Here is a 24,912-nt window from a genome sequence, read left to right as displayed (position 1 = left end):
TTAAAATACAAACAACTTCAAAACTAAATGGTAAGAGAGACTCTGACTGAATTTTGCTAATTCATTTCAGCTTCAGCTCCAATCACTAGCTTTTCTAGAGCTTTTAATTGCATCTCACAAGATGGGAACAAAAATCCACTCTCCTCTTTTTGTCCAAAGATGCATTGTAAATCCAATGTCAGTTAGTGGGTATGTTCATTCTGGCAACAAACCTACAGTGACTAGTATCTGTCTGTTATGTCTGTGGAAAGGAAGAGGCTTAGGAGATCAAAAGTATAATGAAGCACTTGGATAGCAGGCAGAAAAAGTTATTATATGACTAACATTTAAGTGTGAAGCCTGTGAATGTTCTCATTTCAGTGTTAAGTGCGTCCTCATCAGAGTGAAACAGGACAAAATGAATCACTTCCTTAAATAACCTTCACTAATTTAGGACTGACAGGCTAGAAATGTTGGGAGGGGACAGCAGGCTACATGTAGGTTTACTGTAAGACAAAATAGAAAAAGTATGACCCCAGTCACCTTGTTTAATAAAATTTAAAAATTTGACATTTAAGTACCACTTGACTAATAAAGGACATTAATAAATAGTATGTATCAAACAGAATCAAAACAATTGATATTTAGAAGATGCCAACTGACTTGGCTAATTCAGAATGCTGAAGCCCTATTTACCTTTAAGTTGATTCAGTTTTAAGGACATTCAATCACACAGAACTACAAAAATGTAAATCCTGACCCAATAAGGTCCCCATATCCCATTTAAAAGCACAGGTGAAACTTATTTTGTTCACGATGACTCAGATCCATCAAGTGTCCTGTCAATAAGTCCTGCCAGTGAGCCAGCATGCCCAATGCCAGGAACCTGGAACTGTATTTTTTAATTCTATCAGTTACTCCTGTGAAAGGATGTCTGCTGTGAAAAGGTCAGTTATGTTCCTGGATGTAAAGAAAGCAAAGATGCAGGTCCAGTTCAGTGTAAACAACATGGAGGCTTCCACATGTCAGATGAGCAGCTATGGAGCCGCTCACTAACTCTTTTTTCTCTGTGATCCTTCTGTTGGAATATGGACCGGGCACCTGAAATTGGGCCTTTTATCCGTAAATTCATGTTACACAAACAGAAAATATCCTTTACCCACATGTTGTTTACTTTCTGAGCTTTGCTTCGGTGCTGTTAGTAAGTCATGCGCTTCGTTGATCTGATTGGTTGATTTGGCCCGTATGTTGGTGATAGACAGATGCCCTCAAAGCAATTTCCGTCAAAAACAACTGGACTGGTTGTTTGTCTACTGGTGTTGAGATCTCCACACCAGTTAGTTGGACCAGTCCCAGCCTGGTCAGATGCGTACATGAACTGATGAAGCCTCTTGGATGAGAGGTGAAACGTCTTCCTAGACAAATAACCAAGTCCAGTTGTTTTTGACTGAAATTGCTTTGAGGATAACGATGACCTGGACGAATGAGAACATTCACAGGCTGATAGACAGATGGTTTATCCAATCAGCAACCAGTATTTTCACCCCTTCCCAAAAGATCTCCAAACAAGAGTTCCCAGATGGATCTGCTGAGACAATGAGAATCATGAGAATAAATCCATCTAGTGGAGTCAGGTTAGTAGTCTGGGGGGTGAGATGGCTAACTTTTTAGGCTTCGGTCTGGCCCAGCACTACAGAAAAGTCTGATCGTCAACCCCTGATATGGAAGCCCATACGTTCAGACAATATTAAGCCCGATGCAGTTTAGCCTAGGGAGATAAAATGTGGACATGAGGCTGTGTCAAGCAGCTGAGTATCTGCTATTTGCTTGTTGGGTGAATGGAGGATTGCAGCCTAAAGGTATGTTACTGTAGGTCAGGGCTAAAGAATGGTGTTGCCTGTCAGACGGCTCAGTAGATATATGAAGACAGTTCCAGTGACTTAAACCACAGCAAAATTTGCACAGCAGTTTATCACTATACTCAACAAAAACACATCTGGCTTGATGTTAAATTAGAAATCTCAATCATTAATCAAGCTCTCCTTGGAAGCACGGGGATGATTTAAACAGCTTCATGGGAATACAGGACAATACTGGCACGGTTGAAATAGTCAGGTGACTGTTGTCCACAGTCACTGCCAGATCAAACATTGATTAAAGTTGTGTGAAGGGGGGTACGTGGACCAACAGGACAGTCTCAGTGTGCTCCTTCTAATGCAGGATTAGATGACCAGTGTTTCTCCACACAAATGAACCTGTTCTCTGTTAGGACTGTGCACATAGTAAAAGAACTGCAAGTGTCCAAGGTGAGTGTTCGACTGATCCTATCAGGTGCCATTTTTATATGCTCTTTCATTTCAAGGCTTGGTGGCTGAGCTCGCTCAGAATCAACGGACAGAATAAATGGCATTAGCACTGTCTGCTTTGTTCGCATAACGAAGTCTGGTTTACAGCAAGCCTCAGCCTCTTTAATGCTGCCTCAATGTGTGTGTGTGTGTGTGTGTGTGTGTGTGTGTGTGTGTGTGTGTATTGGAACAGTGCTGTTTTTTACAGAGTTATTGAGTACTAATGTTCTTACTATGTGTATACTTCATGGGTGTTTGCTTTGTGTGTGTGTGTGATAGGTTTGCGCTACAATGTTATGTGCCATATGATGAGTGTGTGTGTCTCGTTACAGCACAGGCTGTTGTCTCTACTGTGATTTTCTCACTCATTAGAGGATAAGCAGATATTTGCCTGTTTTACTCTCTCTGTTTCTCCTTGTCTTCTTCCTCCTACTCCTTTTTTTGCCCCTCTTGTTGTTTTTTTGTTCACTTTACCTTAACTCCCCCCATCATCATTGCACCCCATCATCCAAAAAATACAATCCAAATCTCACCACTCAGATCAACGTGAAGGTTGGTTTTTTCACTCTTTACCCTCTTAAAGCCAAGGTCTGGCAGACCGGAGCCGTGCTGCGCCAGCATCACGCTGGGCGCCTTAGGCCCGTCCCGGCCTCTCTCAGGACCCCTAATCATGCAGTGCATCCCCTCCCCCCCCCCACTACATTATATGCTGCCTTGCACCATATCACATATTGCTCCATGCAGCCTGTTTTGTGACATTTTGTCAAATATGCATGCCTTAAATACCAATAATGTGCGTTTGCACAAAACATTATTTCCCCAGCTGGAAAGGATTACATGGAGGATGTGACACTTACAATGAATGAATGAATCTTAGGAGTCCTTCAAAGTCAAACTCAAAGGTAATTAACCTTTGGTTTTTCAAATCGGACAACAGCGTTATTGCTGATATCACCGGCTGATCAGGTCTCAACACAACAGATTATATCCTCACTGTAATATTATTTACGGTTGAACAGAATCCAACATCAGATACAATACAATAATAATATACTGTAGAAGAAGAAGAAGAATTCCTTTATTAGTCCTGCAACGGGGAAATTCGATTTTTTCACTCTATTATTGTATGTACTAGTTTTTCATCAGACATCAGACATAATTATTACATAGACATAACTAGTCAACTCTGTGGAGTGTCTGGACCCGGGTAAGCATGTAAGAAAAGGATAAATGTTCAGAGGCCTATAAAGAAAATGGATGTTAACTATATCTTCAAGACAAACCAATTTGTCAGCAGCAAATATTACATTTCAAATACCTCTCCTGTTCTTACTTGAATGACTGCAGATGGTGACCAACTGGTTGCCCAGCTACTGATTCCTCACACCCCTGAAAACATTGGAGCACATTTTCAAACCGGCAATAGTTTGACAAATTCATCACATATTCCACAATCGGACAGATTTTAGCTCACTGGCTGGAGTGTTAGCTTAACATGGATACAAAAGAAAAGATAAAAATATCTGGTTGTTTGATAAAAGGTGTCAAACACTCCTGTGTTTTTTATGTTGAGAAACATTTGTTGTTGTATTGTCCCTTTGAGGACTGATTCAGCCTGGTTTAAGACATCAAGTGCACAGGAGATAGATGCAGTGGTACCGGTTGTTTTCAGCCCGTTCTCATTCCCAGCACATCACATATCTCTATTTTGTCACGACCCTCAGCTTTCAACTGTATTCCTGTCTGCTGTGATATTAGATCCTCGGAGCTATTGCTTGAGGATTAACAGCCCCAATCTCCGCATAAGGAGGTATGTTTGGGACTTCACAGGTTTGTTTGTGTAAAAATGCAAATGCGCTTATTTTAACCCCACCCTCGATCTTTTCCTAACCCTAAACATGTTAACCACATGTTTCTTGTGTTTGATACAGTGACTAGTAGAGCAACATGTGTTTGACAAGCGGGGCTACCCAGAGCATTGACGCCAAAGGGTCCTGACAAAACGACCATTTGTGATGAGCTGGAATGAGGCTGGGTTGTCGTTTTGAATTGATAGAAAACAACATTTAAATCAATATAGAGTTTTCATCTATGTGAAAAACTGTCCCTAGCAACCACAGCTGTCAGTGTTGACTGACTGTGATCTCAGCAGGATGGATGCCACTTGCTGTACCTGCAGGTTTGGCATCCTGTTGTTACCATTCCACATGTGAGGGAAGCTTAGCCTCATTTTGACAAAAGCTTTGTTACTTGCCCGAACAAAATCTTATAATTGACAAAAATATCACAATTATGAGTCCAGTATGTGCTGTTGTCACAGACTTCACACCTTTCTTGGTGAAGGAACACACTCATTGCAAAATGTATGCCCACCACATCATACAAGTTCAGAGTTTGTGCTCACAAAATGTTGCCTGTGTCTGTCCCATGTAGTCCTCTCCAGCATGCTGATCATGTTTTTATTGTCTTGGCTAATTCAAAGGCATGGCTCGTCTCAGCTCTCATCTGCTGCCTGACCATAACGACACTACATCTGTGTCTCCTAGAAAACTAGTACAAAATAGCCTCAAACATGTTTATAGCTTTTTTTCAAGACTCTTACTGCTAGCTCATTAATAAGATAATTTTGAGGACCCAGAAACTGAGGGGGAGTGAAATGCTATTGGAGAGAATCACAGCCCTAGCTGCCCTAGTTTGTCTTTGATGTATGGATTTGCAGACTTGTGATGCAGCTTGCTGGTCATCTTTTCTTCAATAGAAACAGATTTTTCTTGTGACTTCATGGCTTTATGTCTGAGATCAGAGAATGTATAGGGAGATGCTGCATGAGCTCAAGGGATTGTATATGTAATTTATAATTTCACTAACCATACTCTTTTTTTTGGAAAATATGTGTTTGATTTTTGTTTCCTGCAACAAGCCATTTTTGTCTAATTGTATCTGCGGATAAAGTGGCTTTGATTTGGGGAGCTGCAATAACAGCAACTAGAGAAACAATGAGAGTCTGGCACTTTCTACACTGTAAAGGAGAATGAACAGATTTTATATTTTTTAAAAGGTTTATCAATACAACGTGTATTGTGTTGCTTTGTCAATTTTCGGACAAATATAATCATGTCAAATCCAATTAAAGGGAGGATTCTAGGAAATATATTAGAATTATTATTTCTGACACAGTAAGAATGTGGAAAAATGTGCAGTAGTTGCAGATGTATGATCAAATATAAAATCAATTCAATTATTTTAATTTAACTGAACAAAATTGAGACTGGGAATGAGATGGGAAACTTCTTTTTGTAATATGGAAACTGAAGTCAACAGAAAGGGCAAAGTTACTCCCCTTCCATCAATGGAAAGTTATGTACAGTAGTGAACAATGAGAGACAGTTAATTCTTTTTAGCCCCATATAAGGCTGGGAACACACGGCTCTGGGAACACAAATGTACATCGGGCTGTGGGAACATAATGCTGTGGGAACATACTGTTGTGGTAACACAAGGCTGTGGGAACATAAGGCTGTGGGAACATAGGGCTTTGGGAACATATGGCTGTGGGAACATAGGGCTGTGGGAACATAAGGCTGTGGGAACATAGGGCTGTGGGAACATAAGGCCGTGGGAACATAGGGCCGTGGGAACATACGGCTGTGGGAAAATAGGGCTGTGGGAACATAAGGCCGTGGGAACATAGGGCCGTGGGAACATACGGCTGTGGGAACACAAGTCAGTGGGAACATAGGGCTGTGGGAACATAGGGCTGTTGGAACATAAGGCTGTGGGAACATACTGCTGCGGGACCATAGGGCTGTGGGAACATAAGGCTGTTTGTTGATATATCCTCTCCTAGTAGTTTTGTTTGCTAATTATTGTTTCTTTGTTCTCTTTTGGTATAGTTTCCCGTGATCAACTCCTCCCCTCATCCGTATCGTCACGTTTTGTTTTGTCCCTTTTCCCCTGTTCTTGGATTCCCTTGTGTAAACCCTTCCTGGTGCTGGAAGTATAGTATGAGATAAGGTTACTAAAAAAAAGGTTTAACAAACTGGATCCTGAGCAGTTGATGGTGAATTCTATTTTACCATTAGATAGTAGATAGTTAGTATCACAGGCTTGTAACTACAATGAAATAAAGAAATAATCGTGCAGTGCCTCCACTGAGGAATAATTTAATTCTCAGTCTGTAACACTGTCCTTCCGCACCGCGCCCCGGGCTTTAGGGTACTTGTCCCCCCCTCCCTCTCCCCCCACTGGCCAGCCCGTTGTACTCAGGGCGCACTCACACTGTCCTTCCGCACAGTGCCCCGTGCTTTAGGGTACTTGTCCCCCTCCCTCTCCCCTCGCTGGCCAGCCCGTTTGTACTCAAACTGCCTGGGCCCTCAGAAAATGCTTCTTGCCTGTCCATACGTCATCACACCGTAACACGTCACACGCATTGATTGACGTCATCGCGATGTGTCGCTTTGTTTACAAATCTTTCCATAGACCTCAGAGTTTTTGTGCGTCTTGTCCGACTGTTTTTGAATATTTTCATCCGCCCAAATCTGAAGTAAACACTCCACCTACGCATCACACCAACGTGAACCTTTCACCGGCATTGTTGTTGTTGTTGTTAAATGTCCACGCATGGTCCGTATTTTTTTTTTCTCTATGTCCGAACAACGCACATAAAAATGGCGTGAGAGCCGCCTTAGGCGTCATGCTCGTTTTCGTACATGTGGAAACACGCTTTACAAAAGCCCACCTCTCTCAAACGGTCCATGGACGGCCAGCTGGCACGAAGTGGTTGTACTCACACTGGTCAAACGAGCTAGGCTTACCCGTAAAACCTGTTTTGGCCGACTGCAGAAGGACAGTGTGAGTGCGCCCTAAGTTATACTGGTATTCCCCCAGAAACAAATGTTAATATTTTAGATATCCACAAACCTCAGTAAAATGAAATATGCAGGACAACCCAATGAAATGTATTACAAAAGTATTTATTTACTTCAATTATAAGTTAGTTTTCTTGTTGTTGTTAGTTAGTTTTCTTATTTGGTTCACTCTCAAATCATCATGTGATAGTCAACATAAACCATTTCTTTCTGTTGCTTTACTGTTCTAAAACAATCATAGTCAACAAAATGCAAACAAGTGTTATGTACCCCTTGTTCTCTTTTTAGCTCAACCAATATTCTTTACTAAGCTGCACTTTCCCATGAAATATGACAAACAATTACATTTTAACACAGTCAACAGTGAATGAAAGTACACCTTGTGGTTGGTTAACCAGTTAAACCTTTGGTTTTAAATGTTCAGAACAATACCAAGCGCTTGGTGCCCATAAGTTGGTGCACATATGAAAAACAAATCCTTGGTTCCTTCTGTTAAGGCGACACACTCTGTGTCCAGTAGAGAAAACACCTTTGTTACTCATGCATCCACGGTAATGAAGAAGAAGAAGTGTGATAGAGTCGGTGAGCTGAGTAGATGGTGGAACAGCTTCAGTCGAAGTTTCAACAGGCAAGTGTCCGCGTTGCAACACAGGTCTGGCGGGTCCCCTCACCACAGGCAGTAGCGTTAGCGGCTAACTAGCACAGTCCTCCAGCGAAGTCCTCGTCTTTCCCGGGTCCTTGATGAAAAGCTGCGGCTGGCGTTTACAGCAGACTGTCATGCACGATAGTGCTATCTTAAACCCCCATGTTTTACAGTTCACACTTAACGCCTTTTCAAAGCTAGTGAAAACAACAAACGCATTTAACCTGGTCGCACATCACTCAAAACGGAAAAAACAAGTCCTAAACTGCGAGTTGCACAAGACAGTTAACTGCGAAATGATATTTGTGCCAATACTTTAACAGTATTTAAGTTTACAAGCATCAGTCACCTCGGTATTAATTTAAGTTTTTCTGCTTCGCTTGCTGCACACATCTCTCAGACTCCATTATCACACAATATCCCGCAAAAAAACAAAAGAAGAGGGAAAATGAGGATTCTGGGAAATGAAGTCCTACTCTACTACGTCTTCTATGATTAATATAGAAAGAGAATCTGCATATTCCTACCACCACTAAGATGATAGAAACCCGGAAAATAAACAAGTAATGTTCTTACACATTTTAAGAGAACCCTACAGTTTTTTTCTTTGTTATTAAATATTTGTTTAAACCGTTCTCTGTGTCCTTGTCTGCATTTGGGTCCGGTTCACTGTGTTATTCCCGGAACTGTTCATGACAGAACGGTCTGGCCATAACATGGACCCCGCAGACATGGAAGTCGACCCTCCGAGCTTTTCCGTTGGTCATGCGGTATCCACTCAGGGTGTTCTGCTCGGTCAGCATTCACAGACACTGCAAGGAATCCAAGGGAGTCTAAGCCAGCTGTTCACCTGTGTTTCTTGCATAGAGGGACAGGTTGGGCCTCTCCTTGCTTCCCCTACGAATGCTGAGTCACCCGCTACCACTGTGAGTACCCTTCTACCTGTGCCTTATGTCCCTGCTCCTGAGCGTTATAATGGGAAGTTGGGGGAGTGTAAGGTTTTCTTATTTCAATGCTCGCTAGTGTTCGGTCAGCAGCCCCTCACCTACGCTAGCGACAGCTCCAAGATAGCATATGTGCTAGGTTTGCTCAGCGGTAGGGCCAGAGTCTGGGGAGCAGCTTTTTGGAACAACCCTCTCACACAACATGCTCCCTTTCAGCAAATCTCTAACGAGATCCTTTCCGTGTTTGACCACCCGGCCTCTTATTGTGATATTAGTAACCGGTTAGTCGACCTGTGTCAGGGCTCCGCCTGTCTCATGTCATCTCACCTTCATCCGCTTATCCGGGGTCGGGTCGCGGGGGCAGCAGCTTTAGCAGGGAACCCCAAACTTCCCTTTCCCGGGCCACATTAACCAGCTCTAACTGGGGAATCCCGAGGCGTTCCCAGGCCAGTGTGGAGATATAATCTCTCCACCTAGTCCTGGGTCTTCCCCGAGGCCTCCTCCCAGCCCGACGTGCCTGGAACACCTCGCCCAGGGGGCATCCTTACTAGATGCCCGAACCACCTCAACTGGCTCCTTTCAACGCTAAGGAGCAGTGGCTCTACTCCGTGTTCCTCACGGATGGCTGAACTTCTCACCCTATCTCTAAGGGAGACTCCAGCCACCCTCCTGAGAAAACCCATTTCGGCCGCTTGTACCCGCGACCTTGATCCAACTCATCACCAGATGGTGATCAGTTGACAGCTCTGCCCCTCTCATCACCCGAGTGTCCAAAACATACGGCCTCAGATCAGATGATACGATCACAAAATCGATCATCGACCTTTGGCCTAGGGTGCTCTGATACCACGTACACTTATGAGCATCCTTATGTTCGAACATAGTGTTAGTTATAGATAATCTGTGACTAGCACAGAAGTCTAATAACTGACGACCACTCGGATTTAGATCAGGGAGGCCGTTCCTCCCAATCACGCCTCTCCAGGTGTCTCCATCATTGCCCACGTGGGCGTTGAAGTCTCCCAGCAGAACTATGGAGTCCCCTACCGGAGCCCCAAGCAGGACTCCATTCAGGGTCTCCAAGAAGGCTGAATACTCTGAACTGCTGTTCGGTGCATATGCACAAACAACAGTCAGAGTGTTCCCCCCTACCACCCTCAGGCGTAAGGAGGCGACCCTCTCGTCCACCGGGGTGAACTCCAACTCTGCGGCGCTCAGCAGGGGGTTTGTGAGTATCCCCACACCCGCCCGGCGCTTCACACCCTGGGCAACTCCAGAGAAGAACAGTGTCCAACCCCTATCCAGGAGTACAGTTCCAGAACTAAGACTGTGTGTGGAGGTAAGCCCCACCAGATCTAACTGGTAGCGCTCCACCTCCCGCACAAGCTCCGGCTCCTTCCCCGACAGAGAGGTGACATTCCACATCCCAAGAGCCAGCTTCTGCTGCCCGTGTTTAGTCTGTCGAGGCCCCTCACCTTCACTGCCACCCGTGCAGCAGCGCACCCGACTCAAGTGGTTCCTCCTGCGAGTGGTGGGCCCACAGGATGGAGAGGAGGGAGGTGCCACGTCACTTTTTCGGGCTGTGCCCGGCCGGGCTCCTTGGCAAACCCGACCACCAGGCGCTCGCCGGCGAGCCCTCCGTCTGGGCCTGGCTCCAGTCGGGGGCCCCGGGCTTCCTCCGGGCAGGGTCTCTCTTCCTCTTTGTTGTTTGTCCATTGAGTCTTTGTGAACCACACACAAACCTCTCCACCACGATAAGGTGATGGTTCCCAGAGAGGAACCATCACATTCCCATTATGTCCCCACAACATAATGATGTGGGGACATAATGCTGTTAGAACATAATGATGTGGGGACATAATGCTGTGGGAACATATGACTGTGGGGACATAGGATTGCTCGTCATGCATTTTTTTTTTAAATAAGGTCCCACCGTGGACACTGGAATGGATGGAAAGACAACAGAGACTTGCCTCTTGATTTTAAGTGGAAATGCACTTGGTTTTATTTTCCCCCAAAAAAATCTACAGTGCAGGATGGAATAAAGGCTCTTTTCAGCTTCAGCGCAAAATGTATCATTCATAAAATAGACATACAAACAAACTCCTGAAATCACTTTTGTCTTCAACCAGTTACACTACATTGTGTTACATCTTCCTACTTGCTGTGTCTTTTTTACCTGATGATAAAAAGAGGTATATAATAAAGAAGTCTAGACTCTCGTGATGTATTGCTCAGCTGACAGGTATCACTAGAAATGTTGGCTTACCACCTGCTTTGTCACAATGGACCTTTCCGTGGCATGATCCAGGGCCCAAGGTGCTTTGAATGTAAGACTCCATCAGCTTAACCCTGTACATGTATGATGCATTTATCATGGTTTGTAATTTCCTTTTTGGTTGATGCTTTGGAACAGTGTAGTGACTGGATGTAAAGCAGCAAAGTCTGTACATCAGCACATACTGTATGTGTTCCCACTTCTGTTCTCCAAGTTGAGTTGCTAATCAAAGGGCACCTCATGCTTTTCTGCACCGCAAGCTTCTCACTCTTCAAAGTCACTTTTCTGTTGGACAAGAAGTAATAAATAAATAAAATGTCTTTATTTTAGACAACATCACACTGATGAATGTTTTAATGAAAGAAAGGACTGAAATTGATTGATACTGTTTGCATGATGGTTAACTAGCTGTGTGGATTATTTACAGTATGTCAGGTGAATATTTTGTTTCAATAAATGATAACAATAATGAAATAACTTGCACTGCATAGTTTGCAATAACATGTAGGGTGTCCTAAAGCCTAAATACTAAGCTTACAATAATTATTACAATAATAAGTATACAGTATACATCATGTTCAATGTCAAAGCTACATGTGGAAGGCACAGTGAACTACCTGTAGGCCAGAAAGCCTATCATCAATGTTGTCTAAATTAAATGTTTTTTTGTTTTATTGTTATTCTCACTCTCCCTTTATATATATATATATATATATATATATATATATATATATATATATATATATTTCAAAGTAACCAACAATGAAGTCAAAGGTCACCAGGTGCCAGATTAACACCAATAACTGGGAGGGATCTGAAAGTGGTCTCTGATTTTGATCATTGCTTTTTTCACTAAAGACTTTTGTTGAAGTATCTTAGTTATTTAAAAATCAATATAGCACTGCAGTGTATAGTGTATAGTCACAGCTGATATTCTATCAAATTCTGAACAATAAAAATAACATATCAGAATAAATCAAGTATTCCTAACTTGTTCTCCTATTTTGATCTCCATTGTGCATATATTTTTCAAAATTGAAATTAGCTATCATAAATATGGTGTTAGTACACTTTAGGTCAAAAACAGATATAAGTTTTGTTAAATATAGTGAAAAGAAGTATCCTGGAAATTGTATTTCATTTGGGCAAAGAAAAACTTCCAGAACCATCCAGTCATATGTACAGATACATATGTATCTGTCTGTGTTTTACATCCATGCAGGCTGTGCGGAATGTTTTTGTTACTATGGAATTAAAGGAAAATGATACAATGAACATTAGACTTGAAGCTGAGGAGGCATCAGTCCAGTTGAAGACAAAAACTGCTTCTACTTGAACATTTATCAATTCAATATGCTTAATCCCTGTCTGAATCCTGCAATAAGCATACCGCTGCCTCTCCTCTGGTGCTGCTGCATGACTTCCCTGGCAATGCATATGTTTGCTTTCCCACCCATCTTAGCCTCTCCGACAACTCTAGCTTTTTCTTTATTACAACTTGGCTTCCAAAATCGTCTTTACTTGGCCTCATCCTCATTCTCCCGTCTCTTCTTTCTGGCATGCCAATAAAGATATGAGTTTGCCTGCATTCTTAATATCAGCTGCTCCTATGTCATGTTATTCCTAAATATCATTGTGGTAACTGGGTGAGAAATCTTACCCTGTGGCAGTGCCTCAGTCATCCACCCATCAGGCCATTGTCCCGACCAACAGAAGCAATAATAACATCACTTTTAACCTCTGACTCAATTAACTATTGTCATAACATTGTAACCATCTTCCAACTTCATGGTTTCTAAATGACTAATATAAGAATATAATGAGTCTCTCAGCTGGCCAGCGCAAAATCACGATATAGTGCTGTACTAATCATCAACAAGCAAACATCTCAGTGTTATCTGACTTGAATCAAACTGAAGGTACAATTATTTTTATATGAAATTGCACTACACTTACTAATCAGCGTGAGTCTCAATGCTGTGGAATCTCCCAGGAGAAGGTGAAGGATGAGGCAACAAGGGGAGAGATTTATGAGCTATCTTGCCTAGCCTACAATAAAGACACTGTAACCTGTCCCCAGATAAGCAGCAGGCATTGGATGAATGTACCATATGTGCATTGGCCTCTGAGAATCACCACCTTAAAGTTGGTGTTTAAAAACAAAAGAAGATCTTTATGACTCTATGAGTTTTACTTTTCCTTTGAGGTTGGGAGAGAGTCTCTGCCCCCAGTAAAGCATTAGTTGTGAATATTATTGTTATTGCATTTGATCACAGAGGGTTGGGTTTATGCTGATTAAGGCTTGTTGATTGAGCACACATATGTCAGCTTTGCATACTATCAGGCCAATCCAGCCCCATAATCAAACTCCCATAGCCCATTACTGCTAAATTGGCCTAACATTTATTCCAGAGTGGATGAATAGAATTGCTACAAACCACTCACTTCATATTGCACGCATGTCGTGTAAAACTGAAATGTTTGCTAAAGATTCACTAATTTCAAACCAGTATTCAGATTCAGCACATTGGGGAAACAGTGCTGATATAGGCTAACACATCCTATTTTAGTGTCCTACTTACCCCCACTCTGCTGTGGTAAGGATATCAACAGGTAATCTATGTTATCATGTCTCTCAGTAAGATCTCTGATGTATTATTGGCTGTAGTGTTCCCATTTACCAACACACACAGAGCCTTGTCACTCCCCTTTGTTAGCAACCACATTTTATGGATTTCTATTCGCAACCTTCCCTGGTATACCAACATTGAAAATAAAAGCTTATTTATAGACTGATTGTCAAAGCCAATTTTGCTTTACAATGATTCAGTTACAGTATAAGCAAAGGATGCTGGGAAACACTTTGCCACATTAGAGACTGACCGCCTGTGTGTGCTGGAAGATCAGTGGGGATATAAAATGTCAAGGCCTGGCTTTTGCTGTGCATCTACTGAAAAAAAGACCACCGTTATATTATTGTCCCACATACTGCCATGCAATAAAATCTTGACATGAAAGATACAATTTCCCAATAATTTTAGGGTTTAACCCACCCTGATCTGTTAAAATAACCAAATCATTTTTTTGCAGAAACTTCACAGCGAGCAAGTGGCTGTGTTGGTGACGTTTCTGTCATGTGGCTAGTGTGAAACCGGAAGAATACAAACTTCTTAGGGTCATTTATACAAGAACCCTAACAAAAATGTCTCACTGGAGTGACAAAAAGAATCAGGAACTTTTGTCAGTAAGGACCAACTCTGAAATCGTCAGACAAATTCAGGGAACAGAAAGAGACTCGGTTGTTTATGACAAAATTATGAGCTTGCCACAACATGCCCTGTTTCCCACATACTCTACCCAGGGGCCAAAATGCTTATGAGAACCATTTGAATTTGTGATTGTAACTTGTCAAATAAGTTAAAGAAAAATCCACAATGTGATGACATTTCTGACTAAATAAATCAAATAACATGTGACTTTTATTAATCTCCCCATAACTAACTATGCAAACTTATTACAGCAGAGATCGGACATTAACTTCTATTAAAGAGGTGGGCTATTTGGTTCCCAACTTGAATTTTTAAGGTCAGAAGCCTAGGCATGCAGTAACACTGTGTCACTGGCATTGATCAAAAATAGTATTCAACCTGGAAATAAATATCTTTGATGTTGAGTTGTAAAACACGTGATCTGCCACAGTAAAATGATTTCTCCTGAACCCCCACCAAAGTGACCCATCAGCTTGCCCCTAAATCTTCCTCCTCCCTCCATCTTGGCCTCCTTTCCCAGATAAACCTGGCTACACACTTTAGGCACAACCTCTCAATTTACCACACTTCCAAATGAGCATGGTGCTCCCTAATTGAACAGAGAGCTAGCATATCAGGTAATGCATTATCAACATCATGGGAGGGAGTTCTGAGAGGGTAGGCCAATATAATCCATTGGGCCCAGACTGTAGTTAAGAGTTCCTGGAAGAGGGCTTTCAGACCCAAATGCTTCTGAAACAGCAGTTCAGCCATGGGGGGAAAACAACAACCTCCAAGCTAGAAACCTACATTAAGCATGTATCCAATCTGAGTTTGTAGTTGACTAAAACAATGTGTGAACACACCTGGGAAAAGGCTCCATATCTTACTGTGCATTTACACCGAAAGCGATGGAGGCCATCTGCTGTAGATCAGACCGGGATACGCTTCACTTTGCTCTGACTTTCTTCTTCTTCAGGATTTCCAGCAGAATAGATGCCAAAAGGCAACCATGGCGGCTTTGGTGATCCCCTGGATGTATCACAGAGAACTTCGATGACGCTTACCGCAATCTCAACACTAGTTTTCTGTGGTGGCAGAGTGTTATGTGATGCACCTAAAAAAGTTCAAATTTTTCAACTTCAAGCGACAAACGCGATGAGGCGATTGAGGCGGTGAGACGAAGGACGCGATCAATGCTTTGTTGTGATGCTCTAATTGCCCGAATCGCATTGCCGGGAGCGCTATTGCCGGTCATTGCATCCTTTACTTTGGTTTTGAATGGCAGCTTGGCGCTTTTATCGGCTCCATCGCTTTTGGTGTGAATTCCCGGTCAGGAGTCTCATGCCCGATGTTGATCCATTTTCTGACACCAGCGTCTGTGATAACAGTTTAATATGTCTCTGCAAGAGCGATGTACAGCAAGCAAATGGTCTATGGTTTCAGAGCTATAGAATAGGCAGGCTTCACCTCTAGGTGACTAGATTCAGCCTGATCACGTCCATCTAGTGTTGTGGTAGGAAAAACTGACCAAAGTCAAAACCAGCTCGTAAGAACCCGGAATGAACCTACTGTGTTAAGTATAAACCCAGCTTTAGTAAATCAGGTGGTAATGATACACAGATTACACATTCAAAGTATACAGTAATGTCTTTTAAAAAGTTTGATTTATTACCTTTCTGGTAGTAATGTTATACACGACAGTGAACATAATGCCTTCTGTAGTCAAACTTACATCAGCTTTGCATGGTGATGCAACTGTAAAATTAGAATGAGTTGAAATGTCTGTGCTGTTTTTTTAATATATTGTATTTATGGTTTTGATACGTGGGGGAGGAAGCCTTACATAATGTCATGTACTAAGTATAATGACATTAAAGAAAATTCTGATTCTTCTGATTCTTTAAGCAATATGACAAAATGAAAATTAGACATGATGTTCACTGATGATGTATTACAATTCTTAACAAATTGATTTTCAATAATAAAACCTCTGGACTACTAATGTTTTCTTATAAACAACCAAACAAAACTCTCTCTAAGTGCATGGAGACCAAAACCCTCAGATGTAATAACAGTGAGACACAGTGAGACAAGAACTCTACTTAGAAACATTAAACTAATAGATTTATCTAAAAACAGCCACTGTAGACATTGGATGCTAGATTAGACATACATTTACAATCTTCTAATGAAGAGTAGTTATGTAGCAGGAGAAAACAACTGACTTTAGAGCATGATGGGACATGTTTGGGAAAACAGCTGTTATTTGGGCTCATCTGCCCTGAGCAGTTCAAATGAACTGGTGCACAGTACAAGCCAGGCCATTCAAACATGATGTCAGCCCAGTGGTCAAGTGATCAGATACGTTTGCCCCCCCCCCCACAACCCGCCTCTGTGTCCTCTCAAACTCCCTCTCTCTACCCCTGCAGTTCGTCGTGTTCCACCCCGTTTCTCAATCCCTCCGACCAATCACGAGGTGATGCCCGGTGGCAGCGTCAACCTCACCTGCGTTGCAGTTGGTGCTCCCATGCCTTATGTCAAGTGGCTAAGCGGTGAGGTGGAGCTGACCCGGGAGGAGGAGAAGCCTATTGGCCGCAACATCCTGGAGGTCACCAACATCAGGCAGTCTGCCAACTACACCTGTGTGGCCATATCCTCCCTGGGCATGATCGAGACCACGGCCCAGATTACTGTCAAAGGTCAGAAACACTGTGGAGGGTGTGAAAAAAAATTAATGAATGTTTGAATAATTTGTTTGGAGAGAATGACAGAGGAGGAAAAGGGTGAAGGTTAACTGGTGTCTGGATGCTTTTGGAGGATTCTGCTCCCTTTTTTATGTCCACATAGAGGGAGGGTCTAAATGCTGAATCGCCCAGTGCCATTTATGCCACACTGTTCTCATTAGTTTTACTGAGTGTGGCTGGAGCTCTCTGTAACACAAAATGCTTGACATTAGTACATTACAACATGTACAGTAGGTGCATGCCATCATCCCACAGACTCACCTGCATGTTTCACAAAGCAGCACATACAAGGGCTCAAATTATCTTGCTAACATATTCACTTATGAACGAGTTCTGCAAATGTCACCAGGGGCCAGTTCCATAAAGGATGCTAAGAAAAGTGGGACTTGAAGTCCAAAACATGTCTTGAATTAACCTAACTAATCATCATCATCATCATCATCATTCATCTTCAACTGCTTGTCCCTATCGGGGTCGCGGGTGGGCCGGAGAACACAGAAGGGCCCCAGCCAGGATTCGAACCAAGAGGCACTGGCCTAGATACTACATTTTTGTAATTGTATTTCAAGTTATTTAGCTCTTTATGTAGCTATTTTCATTTTATTGGGGTGATTTAGACATTTGATATCACATAACATATGATTTAACACATGTAGGTTCTAAACTATATCTTATAATTTAACATTGTATAATTTGTTTCTTTTATCTATTTTAGGTGACTTTCTATAAAAAGTGGTTAATAAAGTCAAATAATATGGCAGCATGGCTGAAAGTCTTTGGCTCAGTGTAACAGGAACTCTGTCTTAGCCTGACAGTTATCCTGCTCCAGACCTGGCTAATTTGCCAGCATATGATAACATAGTAACTGAGCTTGAACTATGCTGAACTTGCTTCATGAATCAGAAAATAAGTCAGACTTACTGAAATAAGTAGTCCGCTTCTCGGATCAGCAAAGTCAAATAAACATAAGTTTGTTTTCTGTTTATTATTATTATTATTATCATCATTATTTTTCCATTCCTCCATTGCTTGTGTCAATTCCTGCACAGATGAGTGCCTGTTTGACTTTGGTAGAGGGGAGCACCAGACTTCTCATCTCCCAGTCTGCTGTGATGAAGTGAGCGTATAGCTCATAGCTCTGCGTTCCCCTAGACCCGTGACCATGCTTGATGTGTTTCCACTGCCATATGGCTTTCTTGTGCCACAGTGCCTACACACCATCACGGTTTTATCCACTAACCTCTATCCTTCATCATTATACTTGACAGGGAAGCCAAAATGCTCCCATACAGGGGATTTAAGTGACGCGGGGCGTTCAAGCTCCTCCGTTCCTCTGCTTTTCCCATTTTTCAACTTTTTTCTTCATTAATCAATTTGCAGATCACATGTGTGCCGAATCGCAGATATTGATCCGAATGGATCATGGATCAATGATGATCCGTTGCACCATGAGGTTTATTTGGTAAGCTTGCTTCATGTAACAGGCCTCTGGACATACAATGGAATATTAAAAAGAAATTAAAAAAATAAAGCTCAACCCCTTTCCTCAGCTTGAAAATGAAACTGCAAACCTCTAACTAAGGATGTCCTGCTCATTTCTGATCACAATAAAATGGAAATTACCTTCTTTGTTAGTCAGTTTTCATTAAGGCCAAATTCTCTCTGGCCTCTTCAGTGAAATCTGTCAAAGCCAACCTTCAAAATGACAGGGTGGTTGTGACATTGCATTTGTGAAGGGTGGTTTTGATTTAGGGCTTGTTTTTCAAGAGTTGTATTGCATGTATGAGAAATATGTATTTCCGACTGCAGGAGCCTCCACTGTATGCATGAGCAGGGGCTCACACAAAAAGTCTCAGCCGTAGTGCTGTAGATTCTCAGGGCAGGGATGCCAGTCCACACATTAGAAGTTTCTAACTTCATTATGAGGCAAACTAATGTAATGCAACAAAGCATTTTCAATTTGCTATGATGGACAGTCAAGTGTGTGTATTAGAGTGCATTACCTCTCTTCATGATGGTCTTAGATTACTAATAAAGGTGGACTCATTTTGTCTGCAGAATTGGTTTTTAGTCATTGTGTTTCTATGAGGGGACCTGGATGTCTCTGTTCCTTTCCTCATCTTTCTTTTTAGCGGTTGGGTTTTATCTGTGAAATAAGGACTTGGAAAATGATAGGATAAGATCTGGATCAGATTCAGACTGAGACATCCCACTGTGTGTCCGGTCTAAAAACCCTAAATAATGTCAAAACATCAAACTGTCAGGCCTGGCGAAATGAGGACTCAGATGCAGTCAGTGAACGAGTATGACAGGCTTTTATTCTGAAACTCTTGTATCTCCTTCCGAAGAAGTGGCAACAAAACGGCTTTAAACTCTAACTCGTCAACAGACAGAGGATAGACAACAAAACCATAAACAGGGCTAGAAACTGAAATTCGCTCCCGAAGGAGGAGAAACCAAAAACTCTACACTGGTCTAATAATGAATAAACTAAGAAACGTTACAACAGAAAATCACTCTCGAGGAGGAAAAGGACAAAAGGCTATAAAATTATCTACTCTTCACTGTGCTGAGAATAATTACAAAATCAAAGCGCTCCACAAGGAGGGAGGAACAAAACAAAAGGCTATGACTATCTTGAAAACAAAAAGGGTTCACAACTGACCAAAAAACTTTATCAAAACCAAAATCACTCTTCGTCAGAGGTATACAAGGAAACAGAAAAACAAGCAAGGCAATACTTATCAATTTACAAAGGCAACTCTGTGGCAAGGCTGTGAAATGCTGGAGCTTCATGACACGATGAAATACTCTGGCGACGTGACAGGGGAAGACAAAGACAATATATACACCAGGGGAGGGAGCACAAGTGGAAACAATCAGGGATTAGGGGAGACACCAGACCTGTCACGGACCAGACAGATGAGGACCACAAGTGCGTCACGTTTTAAGAGTTTTATTGAGGGTTCCAGAGAGGGAAAGGGAGTGCAGTTCAGGGTGAGGCAGTGATCGTAGTCAGGCAGAAAGGCAGGTCGGTTTACCGGGGCAGAAGATCATACAGGTCCAGAGGAGAAGGCAGGTCGGGTTCTCCAGGGCAGACGATCAGGCAGGTTCAGGGGCGAAGGCAGGTCGGGTTTTCCGGGGCAGACGATCAGGCAGGTTCAGGGGCGAAGACAGGTCAGGTTTTCCGGGGCAGAAGATCAGGCAGGTTTACAGGCAGGTCCGGGTTGTACAGGAGTCAGGGAATAAAGCCAGTGAAGCACGATACTGAAGCAACTTCGCAGATGGTCTGACAAGGCTGAGCTGAAAAGCAGGACTCTTTATGCTGGAGGTGGTGAGTGGGAAATGCACTGCAGCTGGCAGGTAAACGGGAGCAGAGCAGAGACAGGTGAAGCTGATGAGTACAATTAGTGAGTTGCCAGGCAGAGAGAGAGAGCTCATGACACAGACCGGTGACACAAGAGGAAGGGCAAGTGACCTGAAATGAGAGGAGAGTTACTTTTCAAAATAAAAACATGAAATGCACAAGACAAAAAACCCAAGACAGGACATTCCTCACCGCCGTGTGACACAAACACTATATGCACATGTGACTTCCTGCAAACTGCTTTAGTTTCTTTCTTATTTGTTGAAAGAGATAAATATGCAATATTCCTTATCTGCAATACACTGACATATCCAAGCATTAATGGATAAAAGTGGGATCAAGAATAACTTCCCTAGTTGTACATCAAAAACAACACAACACTTCACAGACAGATATATTTCAATTCAATGTGTTTTAATAAAAAAAAAAAACAGCTACATGGTAGGATCATCGCAGTATTCTGTCTCATATGGATTTACCACTCCTATCTGTCAGGGGTGTAACGATACACGTATACGTACCGAACTGTCATGATACAGGCACTTGTGGATGGGTACAGAGGTGGACCGTGGTCTGTAAATGTGGCATACATAGCGTTAATATGGCGAATGTACAGTCTTGTTTTGCACTGCAGAACTTAAAGCTTGAAGTTGGAGTTCCTCCCACACCGTTGAGCCTCTGGCTTGGCTTGCACGTGAGCAGTAGCAGCCAGCCAGTGAGAGTAGCAGGCATTAGTGATGTCCAAATGAAGCTTCTAGGAGCTCTCTGTTCAACAAAGGGTTGAAAACACACTCAATCATCATTCATTGAGCCCTTTTCTTCAAGAGCTCCATCTAGTGGACTCAACAAATAAAACTAATGCTTCATGAAGCTTCATTTGGACATCATTAGCAGGCAGTCCCAGTGAGTCTCTGTGAATCGATGGCTAGCGAACAGAGAGCAAACTGCGTGCCGAACGACAAGATGAAACCGGAGCTTGCAACTCCGGGGAAGAAGTTGAATTATTAACATAGATTGATGAGACATGTATGATACAGACAGAGAAGAGAGAAGCTCAGAGTATCAGGAGCAGGATTATCCCCCGGCAGACTAGGCCTATAGCAGCATCATTAAGCAGAACAAAATCCTTTTAAAAATAACAACATTGTTAAGGGATTGTAAGCCCTAGCTGTCAGCTTTATCAAAAAGGAACGTTTTAAGTTTACTCTTAAATATGGGGACAGTGTCTGCCTCTCAACACTTGGGAGTTTGTTCCACAGGAGAGGAGCCTCCCATTCTACTTTTGGAGACTCTAGGAACGACAAGTAGCCCTGCATTCTCAGAGCGCAGTGATCTAGTCAGGTAATACGGTACTATGAGCTCTTTAAGATACGATGGAGCCTGACCAATAAGAGCTTTGTAGGTTAGAAGAAGGATTTTAAATGTTCCCAATTTTCGCGATATTACGCAGGTGAAAATATGCTTTTCTTGTCGTTAATTTTATGAAAAATCAAAGGGCATTTCCTGATCAAAAATAACACCCAGAGGCAATATCTTCAGCTATTGAGTTTCAGAGGCCTTTGTGGCCAAGTACAATAACTTCAGTTTAACATCAGAAAATTGCAGGTCATCCAGCTTTTCATTTTCTTAATGCACATTTGAAGTTTAGCTAACTGATCGGTTTCTTCTGGTTTGATCGACAAATACAATTGTGTATCATCAGCATATAACAATGAAAATGTATGGGGTGCTTCCTTATAATATTTCCTAGGGGGAAGCGTATATAAGGTGAATAGAATCGGTCCAAGGACAGAACCCTGAGGGACTCTGTAACTGACTTCAGTGTGCATGGAGGATTTGTCATTAACAAAGTGAGATCTATCTGATAAATAAGACTTAAACCAGCTTAATGCGGTTCCTTTAATGCCAATTAGATGCTCCAGTCTCTGTAGCAGGATGCGATGGTCAATAGAGTTGAAGGCTGCACTAAGATCTAATAAAACAAGTACAGAGACAAGTCCTTTGTCTAAAGCTATTAGAAGGTCGTTAGTTATTTTTACGAGTGCTATCTCATTGCTATGATTCGCTCTAAATCCTGACTGGGAGTCCTCAAATAACTCATTATTATGTAACAAGTCACACAGCTGGTTGGCGACTAATTTCTCGAGGATCTTAGAGAGAAAAGGAAGGTTAGATATAGGTATATAGTTGGCTAGTACCTCAAGATCAAGACTGGGCTTTTTAAGAAGAGGTTTAATTACAGCTACTTTAAAAGACTCTGGTACATAACCTGTTGATAAAGACATATTAATCATATCTAATACAGGAGTGCTAACTAAAGGTAACACTTCTTTAAGTAAGCCAGTTGGAATAGAGTCTAGGAGACAAGTAGAGGGCTTTGATGCGGAAATAGTAGAGGTTAATTTGTTAAGGTCAACTGTACAAAAGTAGTCCAAGAATATATCAGGTCGTACAGTTGTTTCTAAGGTTCCTGGGTTTAAAGAAAAAAATTGGTGCCAAGCGACTTGATTTTGTCTCTAATAGTTATAATTTTGTCATTAAAGAAGGCCATGAAGTCGTTACTACTGAGGGTTATAGGAATACAGGGCTCAATAGATCTGTGGCTCTCTGTCAGCCTGGCTACAGTGCTGAGAAGAAATCTAGGATTGTTCTTATTCTCCTCTATTAAAGACGAGTAATAGGCTGCTCTGGCATTACGGAGGGCCTACCTATATATTTTTAGACTTTCTTGCCAAACTAAGCGAGATTCCTCCAATTTAGTGGAGCGCATTCAAGAAGCACAGTTTGACACATGGCCTTATCCGACCTACATGTTCTTGGGGAGGTGTCATTGTACTCAATGAGGTCTTTCTTCCAGAGAGAACATTATCACAGAAATAATGTCTTTATAGTAACAGATTGGTGAGAGCACTATGAGGCAGAAAACTTCAGCGTCATGCCTGCTGGGTCTCACATGTCTGATACAGTGCATGTTAAAAAAGCAGATGTCAGGACTGGAGCAGCAGAAGGCCTGGGCAAAAAGCCTCTGGTTGCAACAGCCTGTGAACATTTCTATACTCTAGGAGAAAAACATCCAGGTCACCACTATTTCTGTATATTTACAACTATTGATTTAGTTTGATTCACTTTACACGCAATATTTAGAGAAAGCTTTTCCATCATCTACAGTATGACTGTATCTACTGTATCATGTGGAGCAAAAAGATGAATTAATTGACTGTCTGGTATGATGAATTATAAAAACTTTCTGAAACTAGTCTCAACTGTGGAAGGTAGTCATCTTTTATCAAAAAACTACAGGTATGCAATAAAATAAGTATATGGAAAGACTGTACACAGAGTGGATAGTGATAGTTAAGTGTGATGTGTGTGAAAATCACTGCCTTATGAGTAAATGCACACAAACACCCACACCTTTTTATTACAGAAAGGTGGGTGCACAGCAGGTGTCATAGAGAAACCAAAATATATTTGTGAGCAGAAAATCCATTAATCACGTTTACACATCATTTCTTCATTCATGCTCTTAAATGAATAATTCACATGCACAAATGAATGTGAGAGGATCATTAAAATTTGACAAGGTTAAGGTTAAAACAGGCATCTTAAGCACTGTTGGGACTGTGTTCAAATTAACTTTCAGTTTGTTGTAGAAAGTGTTTGCAGGTGAGGAAAGAAATGAATTAAGGCTTAGCATGTGAAACCACTACACGTAGAATTGTTATACATTTTTTCTATGGAGCAAATGGAGAAATGGAGTCGCTTCAATTCTCTCAAAAGAATGATTCAAGACTTCCGCTTCCGGTCGCATGGGTAGGTTGCAAGTAACGCCAGCTCCGTCAAATCTTTCTCTAAAAGAATTTTCCAGACCATCTTTAGACAAACTGAGGTGTTCTAGGACTGATCCGGTAAGACCGTGTGTCCGGTCATGTGAAGCAGAGTCGCACTTTTACACACCTCTCTGCACTCCCTGTGGAGCATTTTCCAGCTCAGTATAGTATACAAACGTTGTGTGCGCCGCGATCATCTAAATTAAGACAAAAATGAACAGAAAAGGAGATACACAGAAAAACTTGATACAAATCAACACAAAATCTTAATCATACAATAAAATGTGAACTTTTAAACATCAGATCTCTGTCATCTAAAGCTGTATTAGTAAATGATCTGATATCAGATAATCATATTGATTTACTCTGTCTGACTGAAGCCTGGCTGTGTCATGAAGAATATGTTGGCCTAAATGAATCCACTCCTCCCAATCATATTAATACTCATATTCCTTGAGGCAGTGGCCGAGGAGGAGGCGTTGCATCTATTAATGACTCAGGCCTATTAATCAACCCTAAACCTAAACTAAATTATAATTAATTTGAAAGTCTTTTTCTTTGTCTTTCACATTCAACCTGGAAAACCGTGCAGCCAATTATACTTGTTATAGTGTACCGTGCTCCTGGTCCGTACTCTGAATTTCTATCTGAATTCTCAGAGTT

At 41.9% G+C, this 24,912-nt stretch overlaps 1 protein-coding gene across 1 annotated transcript in view; it reads left to right on the top strand.

The window, feature by feature from the left end:
- The window catches only part of ptprfa (protein tyrosine phosphatase receptor type Fa), a gene marked incomplete at its 5' end in the record, with an annotated part of 414,741 nt that overhangs the window by 111,682 nt on the left and 278,147 nt on the right, over positions 1 to 24,912 (top strand). Inside the window, one exon of the mRNA XM_083911493.1 lies at positions 16,738 to 17,007. Within this exon, the coding sequence (XP_083767619.1) occupies positions 16,738 to 17,007 (270 nt within the window). The remainder of the gene's footprint in view (positions 1 to 16,737; positions 17,008 to 24,912) is intronic.

Source organism: Echiichthys vipera (genome assembly GCF_963691815.1).
Source record: "Echiichthys vipera genome assembly, chromosome: 3".
Lineage (NCBI taxonomy): Eukaryota > Metazoa > Chordata > Actinopteri > Perciformes > Trachinidae > Echiichthys > Echiichthys vipera.
The sequence above is the reverse complement of the archived record's forward strand: the minus strand, read 5'-3'. Positions and strand labels throughout refer to the sequence as shown.